The 14,894-nt window shown below is 37.8% G+C and overlaps 1 protein-coding gene across 4 annotated transcripts in view; it reads right to left on the bottom strand.

Moving 5' to 3' along the window:
- Positions 1–14,894, bottom strand: part of LOC106078763 (uncharacterized) — a 33,020-nt gene that overhangs the window by 17,664 nt on the left and 462 nt on the right. For 3 of the 4 annotated variants that reach the window (XM_056015988.1, XM_056015987.1, XM_056015990.1), the window contains exon 2: positions 11,689–11,856. In XM_056015988.1, coding sequence (XP_055871963.1) covers positions 11,689–11,757 — 69 coding nt within the window. In that variant the 5' untranslated portion in view covers positions 11,758–11,856. Of the gene's footprint in view, positions 1–3,528; positions 4,385–11,688; positions 11,857–14,894 lie in introns of those variants that run through there. The other variant, XM_056015989.1, reaches the window with a different exon arrangement.

Below are 14,894 nucleotides of genomic sequence, written 5' to 3'. Positions count from 1 at the left end.
GAGAAACTGATGGGAAAACAACAGCAAAGAATGGACGGGCCTGTTATTGAAGAGATTCTAGTCAAGGCAAAAGACAGTGAGGAATGGAGACAGGCCGTCGACAGATCATGTGTGCTAACCAATGGTCCAATAACGTACTCGTAAGTAGGCATAAGTGATTTAAGGGTTGTGACACTACAACTTGTATAAGGTATTGCCCACATTTTTTAAACTATCTTTTTATAACTGTACTGATACATGTACGCACTGATACATGTACTGATACATGTAGGCCTACGTACTGATACATGTACTGATACATGTAGCTACTGATACATGTACGTACTGATACATGTAGCTACTGATACATGTACGTACTGATACATGTAGCTACTGATACATATACATACTGATACATGTACGTACTGATACATGTACGTACTGATACATGTAGCTACTGATACATATACATACTGATACATGTACGTACTGATATATGTACGATAACTCAATTCGATTTTTGTTACACCTCGTCACCTTCACTTAGTCTGTTGGACCTTTGGGGCACCACGCAAGATTTGTCAACCGTCTTTCTCCATCCCTCCCTGTCTTTTGCCTTGGATAGAACTTCTTACAATGACAGACCGGTCCATTCTTTTATGTTGTCTTCCTATCGCTTTATCTGTCTGCCTCTTCTTCTCTTTCCGGGGACTGTTCCCTGAAGGAAGGTTTTTGCGAGCCATAGAGTTTTAGCTTTGCGTTTTTTGTTTTTTTTACAATAGTTAGCAGGTCATTTTGTCACACTAAAATGACCAAAACTGCGTGTTTGGGGGTGGGGAAATAGAGAGCAAGGATACCTTTCTACTCTACCTTTCTACTCTACTGTATCTACCACTAGCTATTAACTTTATTTTGCTATAAAGACATCAGCTAGTATGAATCCAACCAGTTTTTTTTTTAATCTTAGCCTTGGGTGTTTGTGTATTTACGCTCTTCGTTGAATTGAGAATAAACTATAAAAACAACCACTACGTTGTATATGTTTTATTTACGAGTCTAAAGAATTTCGGAAAGGTTTCAAATGAAACTTTTACGAGCTGTGGCTATTAAATAATAAAATAAATGTAAATACTACAGGACAACTTGAGAAAGGAAGACTTAGTACGAATGTGGGATTCCTTTAGAATTGTGCAACACTAAAAGTATAACTCTTTTGAACGTATCAAAATGTTTATGTACAGTAAATGTCAAAAAAAAAATACGTAAAGTATATTTTAAATGGTTTTCTATACATTACATCAGGGCTGGCCTTAGGCATAGGCAAACTAGGTAACCGCCTAGGGCCTCCGACTGAATGGGGCCTCGCACAGGACTCTCCAACATTTTTTTGTGTAGAGAAGAACAAGCGAGACTTGTCCTCCATGCTATTGTTGGAGTACTCTCGGTTTTTAAATACATTGCGTATTTTTTTTTTTTAATTTCGCGGTACGTGTTGTTTTTAAATTTCTATTTCAAATTTACTCCGCTTGGGGCTTCCAATTATCTAAGACCGGCTCTAGTTTACATATTAAATTGATAAACATTTTTACAATATCTATGTTAAACTCATATACCTTCATGGTTATAATTGTCACAGCCTGATTATGGCAGTGGCAGGTGGTCACTAAAACCGTGTCAAGTAAATGCACGTGAAACCTCTGAGTTTAGAGACAGGAAGTTAAATGTAACAGAGATAATTACTTTTGGAGCTCAGTGGAGTGCAGACGTACGTGGGATTATGTATTCTTTGGGGACTTAACATATTTTAGTGACTGTGTTTATACATGAATATATTCAGTGAAAAATATTTGTATGGCCAGCAGCATATGGCTGGAGATTATTATGTAGTGGAGCGGATACCTTTTCAGAAAACACCGGCCACCCCGATATCCACGTGATCCTTCCCCTTAGATGGCACCTTGTGTCCGCGCATAACAAGGCAGACCAACGTGGGCACTGTCCATTCGACCGGCATCTCTTGTCGCTGTAGTGTCCGTAAGTTACTGGACCTACGTCGTCTCCATTCCCTGTTTGTGCCTGGTTCTACACCATGTGTTTATGGATGGCTGCAGGTAATCACATTTTACTTATTCATATTAGATTGTAAATTTAATTAGTAGTTTATATAGAATATCACTACCGCTGTTTTTGTTCATGTCGGACTATTCTTATTTTTAGAGGCCAGCATGTAGATGAATTCATTTATTGAAATGCGTACCTGTAGTATTCTATATAGAATGTTAACTGTCCATCTTGTACATGTATTTTTACAACAAGTGTTTAGATACTGGCTTTTAAGAAACAGTATATTTGTGAGTGTATAGATTTGTTCTATTTAATTATAGTTTTTGTAAGGAAAGGAAAGAGCGAAACTTTTCAAACAATGTATATTAGTTTTATGTAGAACAACTAGTTGATTTATTTTTAGAGAACTATGTTGTCATTTATTTTTATAATGTTTTTGGCTTCCATATCTCTCTTGTGTTTGTAAAAGAGATGATTGGTTCACACTATAAGATTTTCTTTTTGTTTTTCGTTAGATCTAGTATTTAGGCCTATTAATTATGTTTAGTTTATGTTTATTTGTAATTATGTTTTATGTTTGCCTTTAGCAGGTCTTTAGTATATAATAAACAGTTTGGAATCGTCATAAGAGTTACCTTCGTCATGTCATTTAGTTTGTTCTGTGCCAAACCCACCACAATTATTATTCTTGATTCTTTACATTCATTAAACTACATGTCTGCTCATATCAGACTTTGTTGGTGTCTTGTAATTACTATGTAAACGACTTCTTATAGATGTAAGTTAATCACAGTCCAAGCTCTACTCCACACACCTGCAAGTGAATAATTATCTACACATAGATGAACCAACGCTAACGTCAACCAGTAAAGACACTAGACACTGCATTTTTATGACCAGTAAAGACGTTACAATAACCAGGACACGGATCTCGAAAACGGCTCTAACAATTTTTCTTGAAATTTGAAAGTTGATGTATATCGTTGGGAAAAGCAGTACTAGCTCGTTGGCCACACTGGGAAAACTCTAGTTTGACAGTTATAATTTTTCAAAGTATAAATAGAAAATAATTTAAATGTGTGGGTCTATTCAGTCAAGAGTGGAATATAATTAATGTTCAGGAACATTTCGCGCACCGTCTTCTAAGTCTAGATTTAAAGGCCTATCATTGGAATACTGTAAAGTCTAGTAGATTCATACATTCGCTTAAGGTGGATTTTTTCTCTGGGGGGGGGGATTTTTTTCTCTCATTTTGTAAAAATCTAACATTCATTAGTTATTAAGAGAAAAAAAATGCTTTATATATTGTATTCAGAAGTTTTGTCTTTTTTTTTTTTTTTGTAAAAAAATATCCCCAAAATATTTGGTATATTTCTCTTGTTTATACTAAGTACATCTCATAGTGTTAAATATGAAGATTATAGATCCATACAGTTCGAAATAATGTACTGAATTAAATAAAAAAAAATTGAGGTTATTACTTACATGTATATGGGTGTGTCACTCTTCGCTTTAAGGCGTGCTTTGAGACGCAAAGAACAAATGCGGAGTCGCGGACTGTAATTTCAGTCAGTCACTGGATTTGAAACTAATATCATTCGAAACCAGCCGAGACAATGTATAGGTTTGCCTTGGGGGTTATTGAAAATCTGGCCACTTTTGATACCTCCCGTTACACAAAAGGGAGTAATAAATTAAAAGAAGGAGTAAATCTATGTGTTCGAACAGGAGTTCATAAATCTTTTCATTCTATCCCCGCCCATTTCTCTTTAATCTTTTCCTTTTTTTTATATATATTTAAATTTAGCAGGTCAGGTTTTCAAGTATTTCCCATACACGTTTCTTCCATCTCAAATAACGAAGTGTTAAAAGTCTTCGAACACAATTAAGTCACAAAGCTGGCCTGGCAGTGGACTGAATGGATTCAACGTATTGGCGTGCTTGGCTTCAATTAGCCTTGTCTAGAGTACACAATTAACTGCGATCAATTAAAACTAGATCACTTTGGAAGTGTAATGGCTGGGGAGATCATTTGTTTTGCGATCAACAAGAGTGATCTCCCCCACTCCAAATAACTAGTGCTCCCCCCCACTCCAAATAACTAATGTCGTAATGGCTGCTCTGCGTGTGGGTAAAAAATTATTTTGATACCAATCAACTCATAAAATGTTGAAAATAAACCCAATTATCATATTTTCAAGCCTACGTTTATATTTCAACACGTAAAGGCGAGGCCAACGATTGTCTATAGAAAACTAGTGAGTTCGGAATAGATCAGGTCAAATATTTGTTACAAATATTTCAAATTCTCTCATGACAATGCAATAAACATCACAAGGGCTTGTAATGGACATTCTACCTAGCACGACAAAGTTGAGACAGAGGCAAAGTGTGAGACATCTGAACAACGAAATATTTTGGAGTCTTTTAGTCTGAACGATTTCGTTCGTTCTCCGAGATCGCCATCATCATTATCATCATCACCATCATCATTATCATCATCACCAAACTGTGACCAAACTCCATTTGAGAGAGGGCTTGAAAGGTTCAATTCCTCTCTTGCAAAAGCCCTGGACAGAAACCCGGCTATTTAGCGTAGTGCATACAAGTCACCATACAGGTCGAGAATTTGTAGTTTCCTAGACCTGTGGAGGCGAAGGTCAGCAACTCTGGGGCAGTCAAAAAGAATAAGAGACACGGTTTCCTCTTCCTCTACGCAGCGGGGGCACCGTGAGTCGAAATTGGGCCATAGCCGTGAGAAATATGATCACGCGGGACAGTAGCCTATCCAGCACTGTGCTTGTTGTGCGAGACAGAGATATTGTTCTCATCTAAACTATCTGCATGGACAAATACACATTCAAAGCCTGCTGTACCAAAGTATAAACACAGAACGTTTAGGTCACGGGACATTCTTCAGCTACAAACAAACAGTAGCAGTGAATAAACGATGAATACAAAATCTGGAACAGAGGAACAAAAGAGGCCTGTTGAAGTGAGTACACACAAAAGACAAAACACGTAGCGATTGGTGAAAATAGTTTTAATCTTGGAGTAGCAATATTAACATTTAATTTAAAAACATCTATATTCACCAACGTTTACCTACACTTCTGATCAACTCATGCTACATCAGTTAAAACAACAACACTAGGTAGCTTACGCAGGAGCGTGCCTGGATAGGAACCAGTCGGGGAGGGGGGGGGGTAAAATGTTGCTCCCGAGGCGCCGAAAACGTTATTGAGTATAATCTAATAGTGAAACAATTTTTTTTTCATCCTTTCTGAAAAAAAAAATCGTACTAAGACTATGATTCTAATTCTGCTTCAAGCTTTGTTTAGCTCTATGATCCGTGTGCATTCAATTATAATCCACAAAACCGCATACTCTGGTTTTCCAAGCTAATAAAGGGACATTGACAGTTTTCAGCCTTAGGGCTGAGACTCGGAAATAAATGCCTCTTACTTATTTTTAATTTGCAGTTCAAACGAGAGGCAGTCCCTGTTCGTTACCTGGGTGGTACCAAGTACCAATGCATCGAGTTTTTAAATGAAACGTTGATACAATGTAGAAATACGATACCCCACATTATGTACGCATGTCTCTGTGTAGATAGAATCGATCCGGCTATTATCAGGGTCGAAATGCATGGGATTAAACTCGCCCAGCTTGTGGTGTTACTGATATATATTTTAGTTTTACCGATGTGTTAAAAAAAAAAAGGGGGTTGAATGAATAATACAGAGCATAAAATGGAAATTTTTTTTTTAGAGGCCGGATATGAAATCTGCAGAGGTGCTAGCATTGAATGTAGTAGTTTAATCACCCGACGTGACCCGACTCATAAGAGACTAAGTGTATGATGGACTCTGATACAAGATGGCTTTCTCTACTAGGTGTACCCAGGTTGCCAAAGCTTGTAAACTGGTTAGTCTGCTTAGTGTATCAAGTATACACCTTAGTAGACGTGTTCATCCCTTATTAATGGAAATCTTAAAGGTGTCCTCGAGAAAAATACATTGTCGACGCCTTCATTAGACAAAAACTTCTGCATTAGGGGGGTGGGAGCAGTGGCGTAGCTAGGGTTAGGGAGAATTTGAAAATTTCCCGGGACCACACTTGAGGGTGGCCCCCAAATGAGTGTTTTTTACATTAAATATTAAATATTACGCAAAATGTAGGGGCCCCCGAAGAGGTCAAGCCCCCCTAAATGATGGAAAATTCCTAGATACGCTCCTGGGTGGGAGAAAGGTCTGTTCTAAATAAAATGCTCGACAATGGAAATAGAAAAAAAAAATTCATGATTTTCCATTTCAATCTTACAACTTGAGCGATAATAGAAACTTCGACCACGAAGATTTATAGAGGCATTCAGTACCAACAATACGGTCTTGATAGCTTCCCTTAACACTCTGTATGTAGATCTCAAAAGACAAAGACTGTAGTTTAAAGAATTATTAACACTGTGTATGTATAAACAGTGACTGTATGTATCATGGGCGTAGCCAGGATTTTTGTTCGGGGAGGGTTTGGGGGGGGATTCCCCGACCTCCCCCCCCCCCGTGAAAAAAATATATATATATATGTGTGTGTGTACATAATTAATCTTTATTACATTCCGACCCTTTCGGAAGACGTTTATTGTTTATTGTAGACTCCCCGCCCTTGACAGCAAGGGGGTCTGGGGGAGTGCGCAGCGCTCCCCCACCGCGGGGCGAAGCCCCGCCGCCGAGCACTAATTCTGGTATTGAAAGCCAACAAAATGCATATTCTGAGGTATCTACAGTGCATTATCTTGCTATTAAAAAGTTTTATTTCAAAAACCTAATGTGCTATTCTTACTGACTTTAAACCCTCTCGCGCCGTTCGGCGCATTTTCCGGCAAGCTGTTTCCGCAACTCTTATTTTGCGTAATTCATTTTGTCGGAAAACATGTCCCGCAAAACCTCATGCGACGCTCTGTCACAACCTTACTAAGGATTCGACTCCCAGTTCGACATATGATTTCTTTGATTTAGACCCGATCTCTATGACTGACTCCTAAAATCTGTCTTAGCCATCTTTGTTGAGACACATTTAATGATTTTCAATTTCGGCAGAAGACTATTCACACTTAATTAACCCTTAAAGTGCTGAGCTGTTTTACAGTGAGTGCATACAAAATGGAATTACAATTCCGATGTTTAGAGGCTAAATTACCACACGCGTTTCAAGGGTTAATGGAGCCCAAGCCACTGGTAGAAATTTGTAACATTTCTTAACTACGCTCTTGGAATTACATGCCTGTATTTCGCTTTAGATTTTATATCGAAAAAGAAAGTTTTTTCGTCAAATCATCTGTTGAGGGGTTTTAAACTAAAAAATTTTTTTTGTTTTGTTTTTAATTCAAAACCCCATTTAGCTACGATCATAGAATTTGGTGACTGAAGTTTGCTTTAAAATAATATTGAAGAGAGAGGTTTTCAACTCTAAACGCTCTGTACGGGAATTTTAAACTCAAAACCATCTGGAGGGGTTTTAAACTTTAAAGAAAATGCCATCTGGAGGAGGGGGATTTAAGCTCAAAACCCCTTTGGCTACGTTCATAGATTTTATAGTGTGTAATTTGCTTTTTTTTTATATTGAAGAGGTACTTTTTAGCTTCAAACCCCAACTGGAAGGGGGAGGGGGGTTAAACTCAAAACCCCTTTGGCTACGCTCATAGAATTTTGAGTGTGTAATTTGCTTTTTTTATATTGAAGATGGGGTTATCGTTAATTTTGGATGGGGTTTTAAAATCAAAATCTTCCTCAACTGTGCTGTTGGAATTTGGGGATTGTTGTTTGCATTTTTTTGTTTTGTTTTATAGAAGAGGGGAATTTAACTGCAAAAACCTCTGGTAGGGGGTTTAAAATTCAAAACCCCCTGTAGGGGGTTTTAAACTCAAAGCCACCTGGTAGAGGGATTTGTATCTCAAAACCCCCTGATAGGGGTTTTTAAAATCTCAAAACCCCCTGGTAGGGGTTTTTTAACTCATAACTGCCTCGGCTGTGCTGTGGTAAGTGATGATTTAGTATTAAAATCTCACCTAAAATAAACAAAATGAAAGCAAAAATCAGTCACTTAATTCCGCAGGGGGGGGGATTTCATTTCGGGGGGGGGGTTTGAACCCCAAGAACCCCCCCCTGGCTACGCCCATGGTATGTATATTTCAAAAGACGGAGGCTGTAGTTTAAAGAATTATATATGAAGGTTCCTTGGAGATTGAAAAGAATAGAACTATGTCCACGATACAGAAACAAAACCGCACATTCTGTCAGTGGATATCATCTACCTCTTTTCCATCAGTACAATGAACATGTTGTGGTGGTGGTATTGAGACGACATGATCTACATTGATCTACATTTGTGTTCGATGCTAACAGTAAAGTGTTTAATAAATTTTTTTTTGTTTTGTTTCACATGTTTTAAATCATACTTCAGAATTGAAGATTATTACATCCTAGCCCAAAACTCTCGGAAGGATTGCGGGGGGGGGGGGATGGTGGCGGGAAAAGTTCGAACCCAGGACCATCGAGACGACAGCCCAGATGGCATACCATAAAACCAGGCAGCCACCTGTACGTTTCCGTTGCAAGCAGCACGCTGATCCTTTAGGACACTTTGGAAATGTATTGATTTGTATTTCTCACTTCAGAAAGACCTGCATTCGATGTAAATCGCATTGTAAAAAACAGGCCTTCCTAACTTCTAACATTAACTGATGTAGAGTTGACAACATATACACTATCAATAGACACCTGGGTTTAAACCAATCTTACTGCCACTTGTGTCGTTTTCGAGGATCTAGAGAGCAACTGATAAGGGTTACCCACCAGAAGCATTATTTAAAACACTCAGTTGTAACAGACTAACCCTTAATCAAAGATCACATCCACTGATAGTCATCAAACGGCCAATCAATGAACTGCCATATTCAGTGACAACAGCTTTTCTATCCGTGGGTGGCTGAGAGGTATAAACCACTTGGTTACATATCAAGTGAGCCCGAGTTTGAATCCCACCTAAAGGCAGCAGGAATACCCCCCTCCCCCGCCCCCAAGGGGTTCACAAAAAAAGATTGAACCACATCACACTAAGCACGCCGTAGCAAGAAAAACCAGAAAGGTTTTCTCTCTCTTTTCCTATCGTTCTTTCTTTCTTTCTTTCTCTCTCTCTCTCTCTCGTCAGTTCTCTTGTTCGTTTAATCTCTTTATCTCTTTCTTTCTCCTTTTTTTTTCTTTCTTTTTTTGCTATCAATCCAAATTCAGCTTCAATAATTAGGCTTGACAGTTGACATATATATATTTAAAATCTTTTTTGAAGTCTTAAAAAAAAGATTGATTAATTAACTCTTCCACATCCACAAGTTTGAGAACCACTATAATTAAGGATACAATAAATGTCTACGCATGAAAAGTGGGGGAAATAAGGGGGAGGGCGGGTCGGCACTGTGCAGTAATTACCTGGAGTATGGTGTTGTGTTTCCTACAGCACTTTATTTCAGCTAGTGTTCTGTAGAGCATAATGAGATGTACCCTAGGAGACCAGTGGTTTAGGCGCCATGACCAACCCTTGAGGCCTCAATGTTCGCTACAATGATTCAAAGTTTGAACCAAACACGAGAAATATTGTTCGACTTATTGATTGAGATCACGGACACGCATCAGTGGAGTCTCTAGCACATCGAGACCTAGTTAGTTGAAACAGGCCAAGCAGAAATGTACAGATGCTGACGTAGATCTGAAATTAACTCTTTCTCTCTCGTAATTATTCACCACATTTTGGTGGAATCAACGCTGGTATCGTCAGTTAGGAGAGAAAGAGTTAAGCTGGGGACATAATCACATTTTGATTTTAAGAACGGCATTCCTTTTGGTGTGACATGCTGTCTTCGAGGCAGAAGATTTAGGATGAGTGCAGTATGTCACGTGACCACACAGACCCATATGTGACCTACAAATTTCGCCACACGTATGCAGACAAATATGTTGTTCACCAGGAGTCTAAATTTTCTTTTGTGCTGTATGATTCTGTCTTCGGCAAGACTTTTCTTTAGCTATCAGCTTTGTGGGTCCCTTGCTTCTTTGTAAAACGTTCCAGCTGTCTTGTCTGTATGTATAATTCTCTACATCGCCCAACCATGCGGGACAAGACACACGCACGCCGACTCTCTAACTAAATAGCGGCGTATGCTTCGCCGCGGGTCGGCTCGTTTAACATATTCTTCGTTATTATAACAAAGTCACAATGGGCAGAAAACCTAATACATAATGGGGATTTTCATGTAAGGCGGATAACTATAATTAGCTCGCTATTTGGTGTATCCGGTGTACAGAACATAGAAAGAGTTGCACTGCGATACATTTGCGTGCACGTTTGTAATCTCTTTTGATTGCTGCGCTAAACTTATTTCTATTATTTAGTTGGCCAAAGTAATCTTTTAATAAAGTGTCCTTGACATTGTAAAACAATTTTTTTCGTAAAAAACAAACAAACCCCAAGTATACTAAATGTACAATAAATGTATTTTATAGTTGGGGGTAAACTAAACTGCCTTTTGTTGTTTTTGTTTATAGGTCTCAAGTGCATTCCGACAAGTGATGTTATGCTAAGATCAGATTTATACATTCGTAAGCATCGAGGACAAGTCTAAGGCTGCTTTTACACAACAAGGTTGGACCTTTCGGCAAAAAAGTACGTCTGAGTAGTATGAGAAGTTCATAGGATCTTTCACATTACACTTTGTTTATAAAATGACTTGAGCCAGCCAGGAAAACCAATGACTTGGCAAAATTTAAGTCATTGGTTAACAAGCAATACTAGATTGACATAGTATCAAGCGAATGACGTAATCATCTTCTTTTTTAAAGTAACGTCTGTATTTTTTTAAGATAAGATAAGAATAGCCTTAAGTTGCTTGTGTCATTCAACTATATTCGACGGTCGCCGAACGGTGAATTGGACTCAGTTGCCTACGTTACTAAATACATTTGACGATATACTTTATGAGTCGTACGGCTAGGACAGATCACACATCTCAAAGCGGTAATTTGAAATGAAATAAATAAAACTGTAGAGTAGCTAGACAAGGCAAGTAAAAACTCGTTTAAAGTGAAAGCTACAACTACACTGTAAAAAACTCGTCTGGTTTTTGTATACGGCGGAAACGATGCAGTGTGCAAGCGGCTTAAGGATGTAAAATCTTCATCAGCAGAGAGTTTGAGTTAAAGTAGCCTGGTTATGACAACTGGCTAGATTCGTAAATGAAAATCTTCAGCTAAGGGGAGTGAAGAGCATTTTTCCAATATGTAAGAATAGTCAGCTTAAGAAACTAACATTTACTCTGTGTGATATTCATACACACTCATTCAATATACATACACACTCATTCAACATACACCACTGACGTCATCAACACGTGATCATGATAGTCCAATCAAACATCTGAAAGCAAAAGCACATCTAAACATATACGTGCAAATGCTATCATCTCTAATTGAAGCCCCTCCCCCCCCCCTTGCTCTAGTCTCTTATTGACAGCAACCCCCAAAGATATCTTCAAATAGGACGTTGTAACTGAATGCATAACCCAAGTAGTCAGATGTTATAATTAAGTGACTTTACCTTCAAGGCGATCTCATGGTTAATATATCGGATTAGATCTCTAACCCCGCAATGAGTTTTTCCAGACATTGTTGGCCAGGGAAGAAGACAATCATACAACCGGAAGACACACTTCGGGAGTTCGGGGCAATGCAGCGTCACGCTCCAAATCTCGAGAAGTCCACATTTCTGAGGGGTTCAAAATGCAAGATCATATAATCTAAATCACAGACCTATATATATTATATCTAGACTGGAAACACAGCTAAGTTTTGTGTGAGATCTTTATGTAGGGAACTCATTCTCAAGCTGTAAGGGAGCAGAGGCGTAGTAAGAAAAACGTGAGCACGGGGCAAGGTACAAGGGGCAAGGTACTTTAATAGGCGCCCCCTCCTTTTTTTTTATGAACATCTCATAAAAAAATATATATTGTTACGAATCTCACTATCCAGGCTCTTTGTAAACTGCACCACACGACACCATCAACTTAAAGAACTTGACAACTCAGGGCTCCGAATAACGTAATAGTTTAATGACAATAAAATAACAGCCAATACTGTACAATTGGCAGCACGTAGCACAAGACTGTACAAATATCTCTCCGTTAATAGTCGTACCGCCGTATCAACTCTTGCACTGGTCTCTCTGTCTCGTCTCGGACTTGTACTGAGCCGTTGTAACGAACCGTAGATCAGGAAGTTGTGACTGACTGGTCTCGGATACCTTCACTCTTTATATAGGGTCCCTGCTGGCCTTCTAGAACCGGACAGAACGTCGCTCGACCATTCTGGGTGGTCAGATGACTACATCCCTCGTGACGCTCTTGAGCTCTGTTGTCTCGGCTGACCGTCGTAACCCGTCACGGTTGACCGCTGGTCTAGCGCTAGCCTGGGGAGATTTGCGTCGGCTGACTACTCACACACCACTACCCACATCTGTGCCACCACCAGGTTTATAACAATATATATAATGTATTTAATAATAATATAATACAAAATACATGTAATCTATAAGATAAGATAATAATCTACAATAGTTTTACTTCTACAAAATACTCGACTGTTTTACTTACTAAAAGGAACTCGGATACTCCTTGGTTTTTCTGAATTTTTAAAATTGATTTGTCTAAAATTCAAGCATGGATCGGTAGCAAAAGAAAGTATTTCAACTAATATTAATCTGCATAGAGTCTATGATCATACAAAATTCTCCTCTACATGGATGTAGAAAGGAATGTAAAGCCACAAGTTGGTAGGTCTTTAAATGTTTAAGACAACAATTAGGCCTGTCGTTATTTAGATTTGTCACTTTTATTAATTGACCCTTAAATGTCATGGTAAAGCCAAGAACTATTCATACCTATAACCAGTATTTCAAAATGAGTTTCTTCATCTACATAGAAAATCAACTAAGTAATTAGTTCTAGGTGAAAATTTTTGTTATTTGAAATAATTTTAAGAAATTGAAAATTTCCAGAAAATCATATTTTTAAATTTATTTTTATTGAGGGGGGGGGCGCCTTTCGCAGGGTGGCGCCCGTGGCATCGTGACCCCCTTGTCACCACTCACTACGCCTCTGTAAGGGAGCTTACCTTATGAATCTTCGAATCTTTCTGTCTCAGAAAGTAATGGTCTTTAGTTTTCAATTTTTAGAAATAATGATAAAGTGTTGCATTGTGTTCGAGGATTCATGAAATTAGTTAAAATTATTTTGTGTTACAAACAGACGAGTCTAGAAACTTTAATTAGGCGGATGCTAATGTTTTGTTTTTGTTTTGTTTTTCTTTTTCGTCCTCTCTTGCTATTAGGGAAGCGTGGTCGAGAGGCTAAGTGCGCTTGAACTTGGCTTGGCTACCTAGATACCCCCCCCCCACACACACACAAATGAGATTGGACCAAAGCGCTCTGAGCATGCTATAAGCATGAAAGTAGCGCTATATAAAAGCTATAAATATAAATATAGTCAACACTGTAAATAAACATCTCCATCTAGTCTGATTTCCTTTCACTGATTTGCTCAAAAAGATTTACAACAATAATATCAAGACCTGTCTTCGACAATGAAATCCATAGAGCGTGCAAAGACGGGTTACCAAATATTGTATTATGATTTTACTTTTATATATTTAAATTTAATTTGTCATTAAAAGACGCACTCCAAAGTCTGCATTCTCATTGTTACTTTGAAAGGCTCAGCTGGCTAGTCCAGTAGCTAAGAGGAATTCGATGTATTTTTCAGATCAGGCAGCTCTAAATATATTTTTTCCTATGTAGGGAGTTTTGGGAACTATCTTGTTCGGGAATCTCGATAGAGAAGAATGCCGTTTTGAAGGACATGGTAGGCATTCTCTGGGGCAAACTTGAGTTGCCCAAGTTTTCAGTCCTTGGGACATATGCTGTTTCATTCTACTGTGTCTACATCAGATTCGAAAAATTATAAGTTGGTCGTCTCATGATAGTTAATAATAGGCGTCATTTCTTCTTGTTATTTGGATTCGAGGTTTTCTAGTTTTGGTTCAATCTATTCACTATTAGTTTCTTAATTTCTTCTGGATAGAGTGGAATTTTCAATTTGCTTATTCATTCTCCCATTTCTGTCTTTTCATTTATTTCTATTTCAATGTGTGCTGGGAATCATATACTTATGAAAGGTATCTTTTTAATACAAAAGTAGAACAAAACTTTTTCAACTTTTTTAAACACCAATATAGATTTTCACATTTTTAAAATTGTGGAAATTAAAAAATAACATATAACAAGCAATATAAAAAAAGGATTCCTTTTTAAAATCAAAGCAGAACAATAGGAAAGAATCACTAATTACTGTCTGAAAATCGTAATGTTTATCGTCTTTCTGCTATATAAAACAAAAATCAACTATTTAGTACTAATTAATGAAGTAATTGGTAATTTTTAAAATTAATTTTTGCATTGCAATCGACTATGAATAATATAGCAAATCTCAGCTTGATCCAAAAGTGGGAAGTGGGAGAAAAAAAAAACGTGTCAAAATGTAAAAAAAGGGATAAATACACATAAACACCTCTCATTAAGTAGCATTTATTCCCTTTATTTTGATATCCAACCATCATCAATATTTAATAAGCTAATTGGTTAATTTTTTTTTTATAGATTAATGTCTTGTCTGGTGCAATGAATAATTGTGCAAAGTTTCAACTTAATCCGAGAATGGGAAATGAGAGAAAAAAATATGTTCAAACCTTTTA

This window comes from Biomphalaria glabrata, chromosome 17 (genome assembly GCF_947242115.1).
Source record: "Biomphalaria glabrata chromosome 17, xgBioGlab47.1, whole genome shotgun sequence".
NCBI classification, from domain to species: domain Eukaryota; kingdom Metazoa; phylum Mollusca; class Gastropoda; family Planorbidae; genus Biomphalaria; species Biomphalaria glabrata.
Note: the sequence above shows the minus strand (reverse complement) of the source record. Positions and strands in the feature narration are given on the sequence as shown.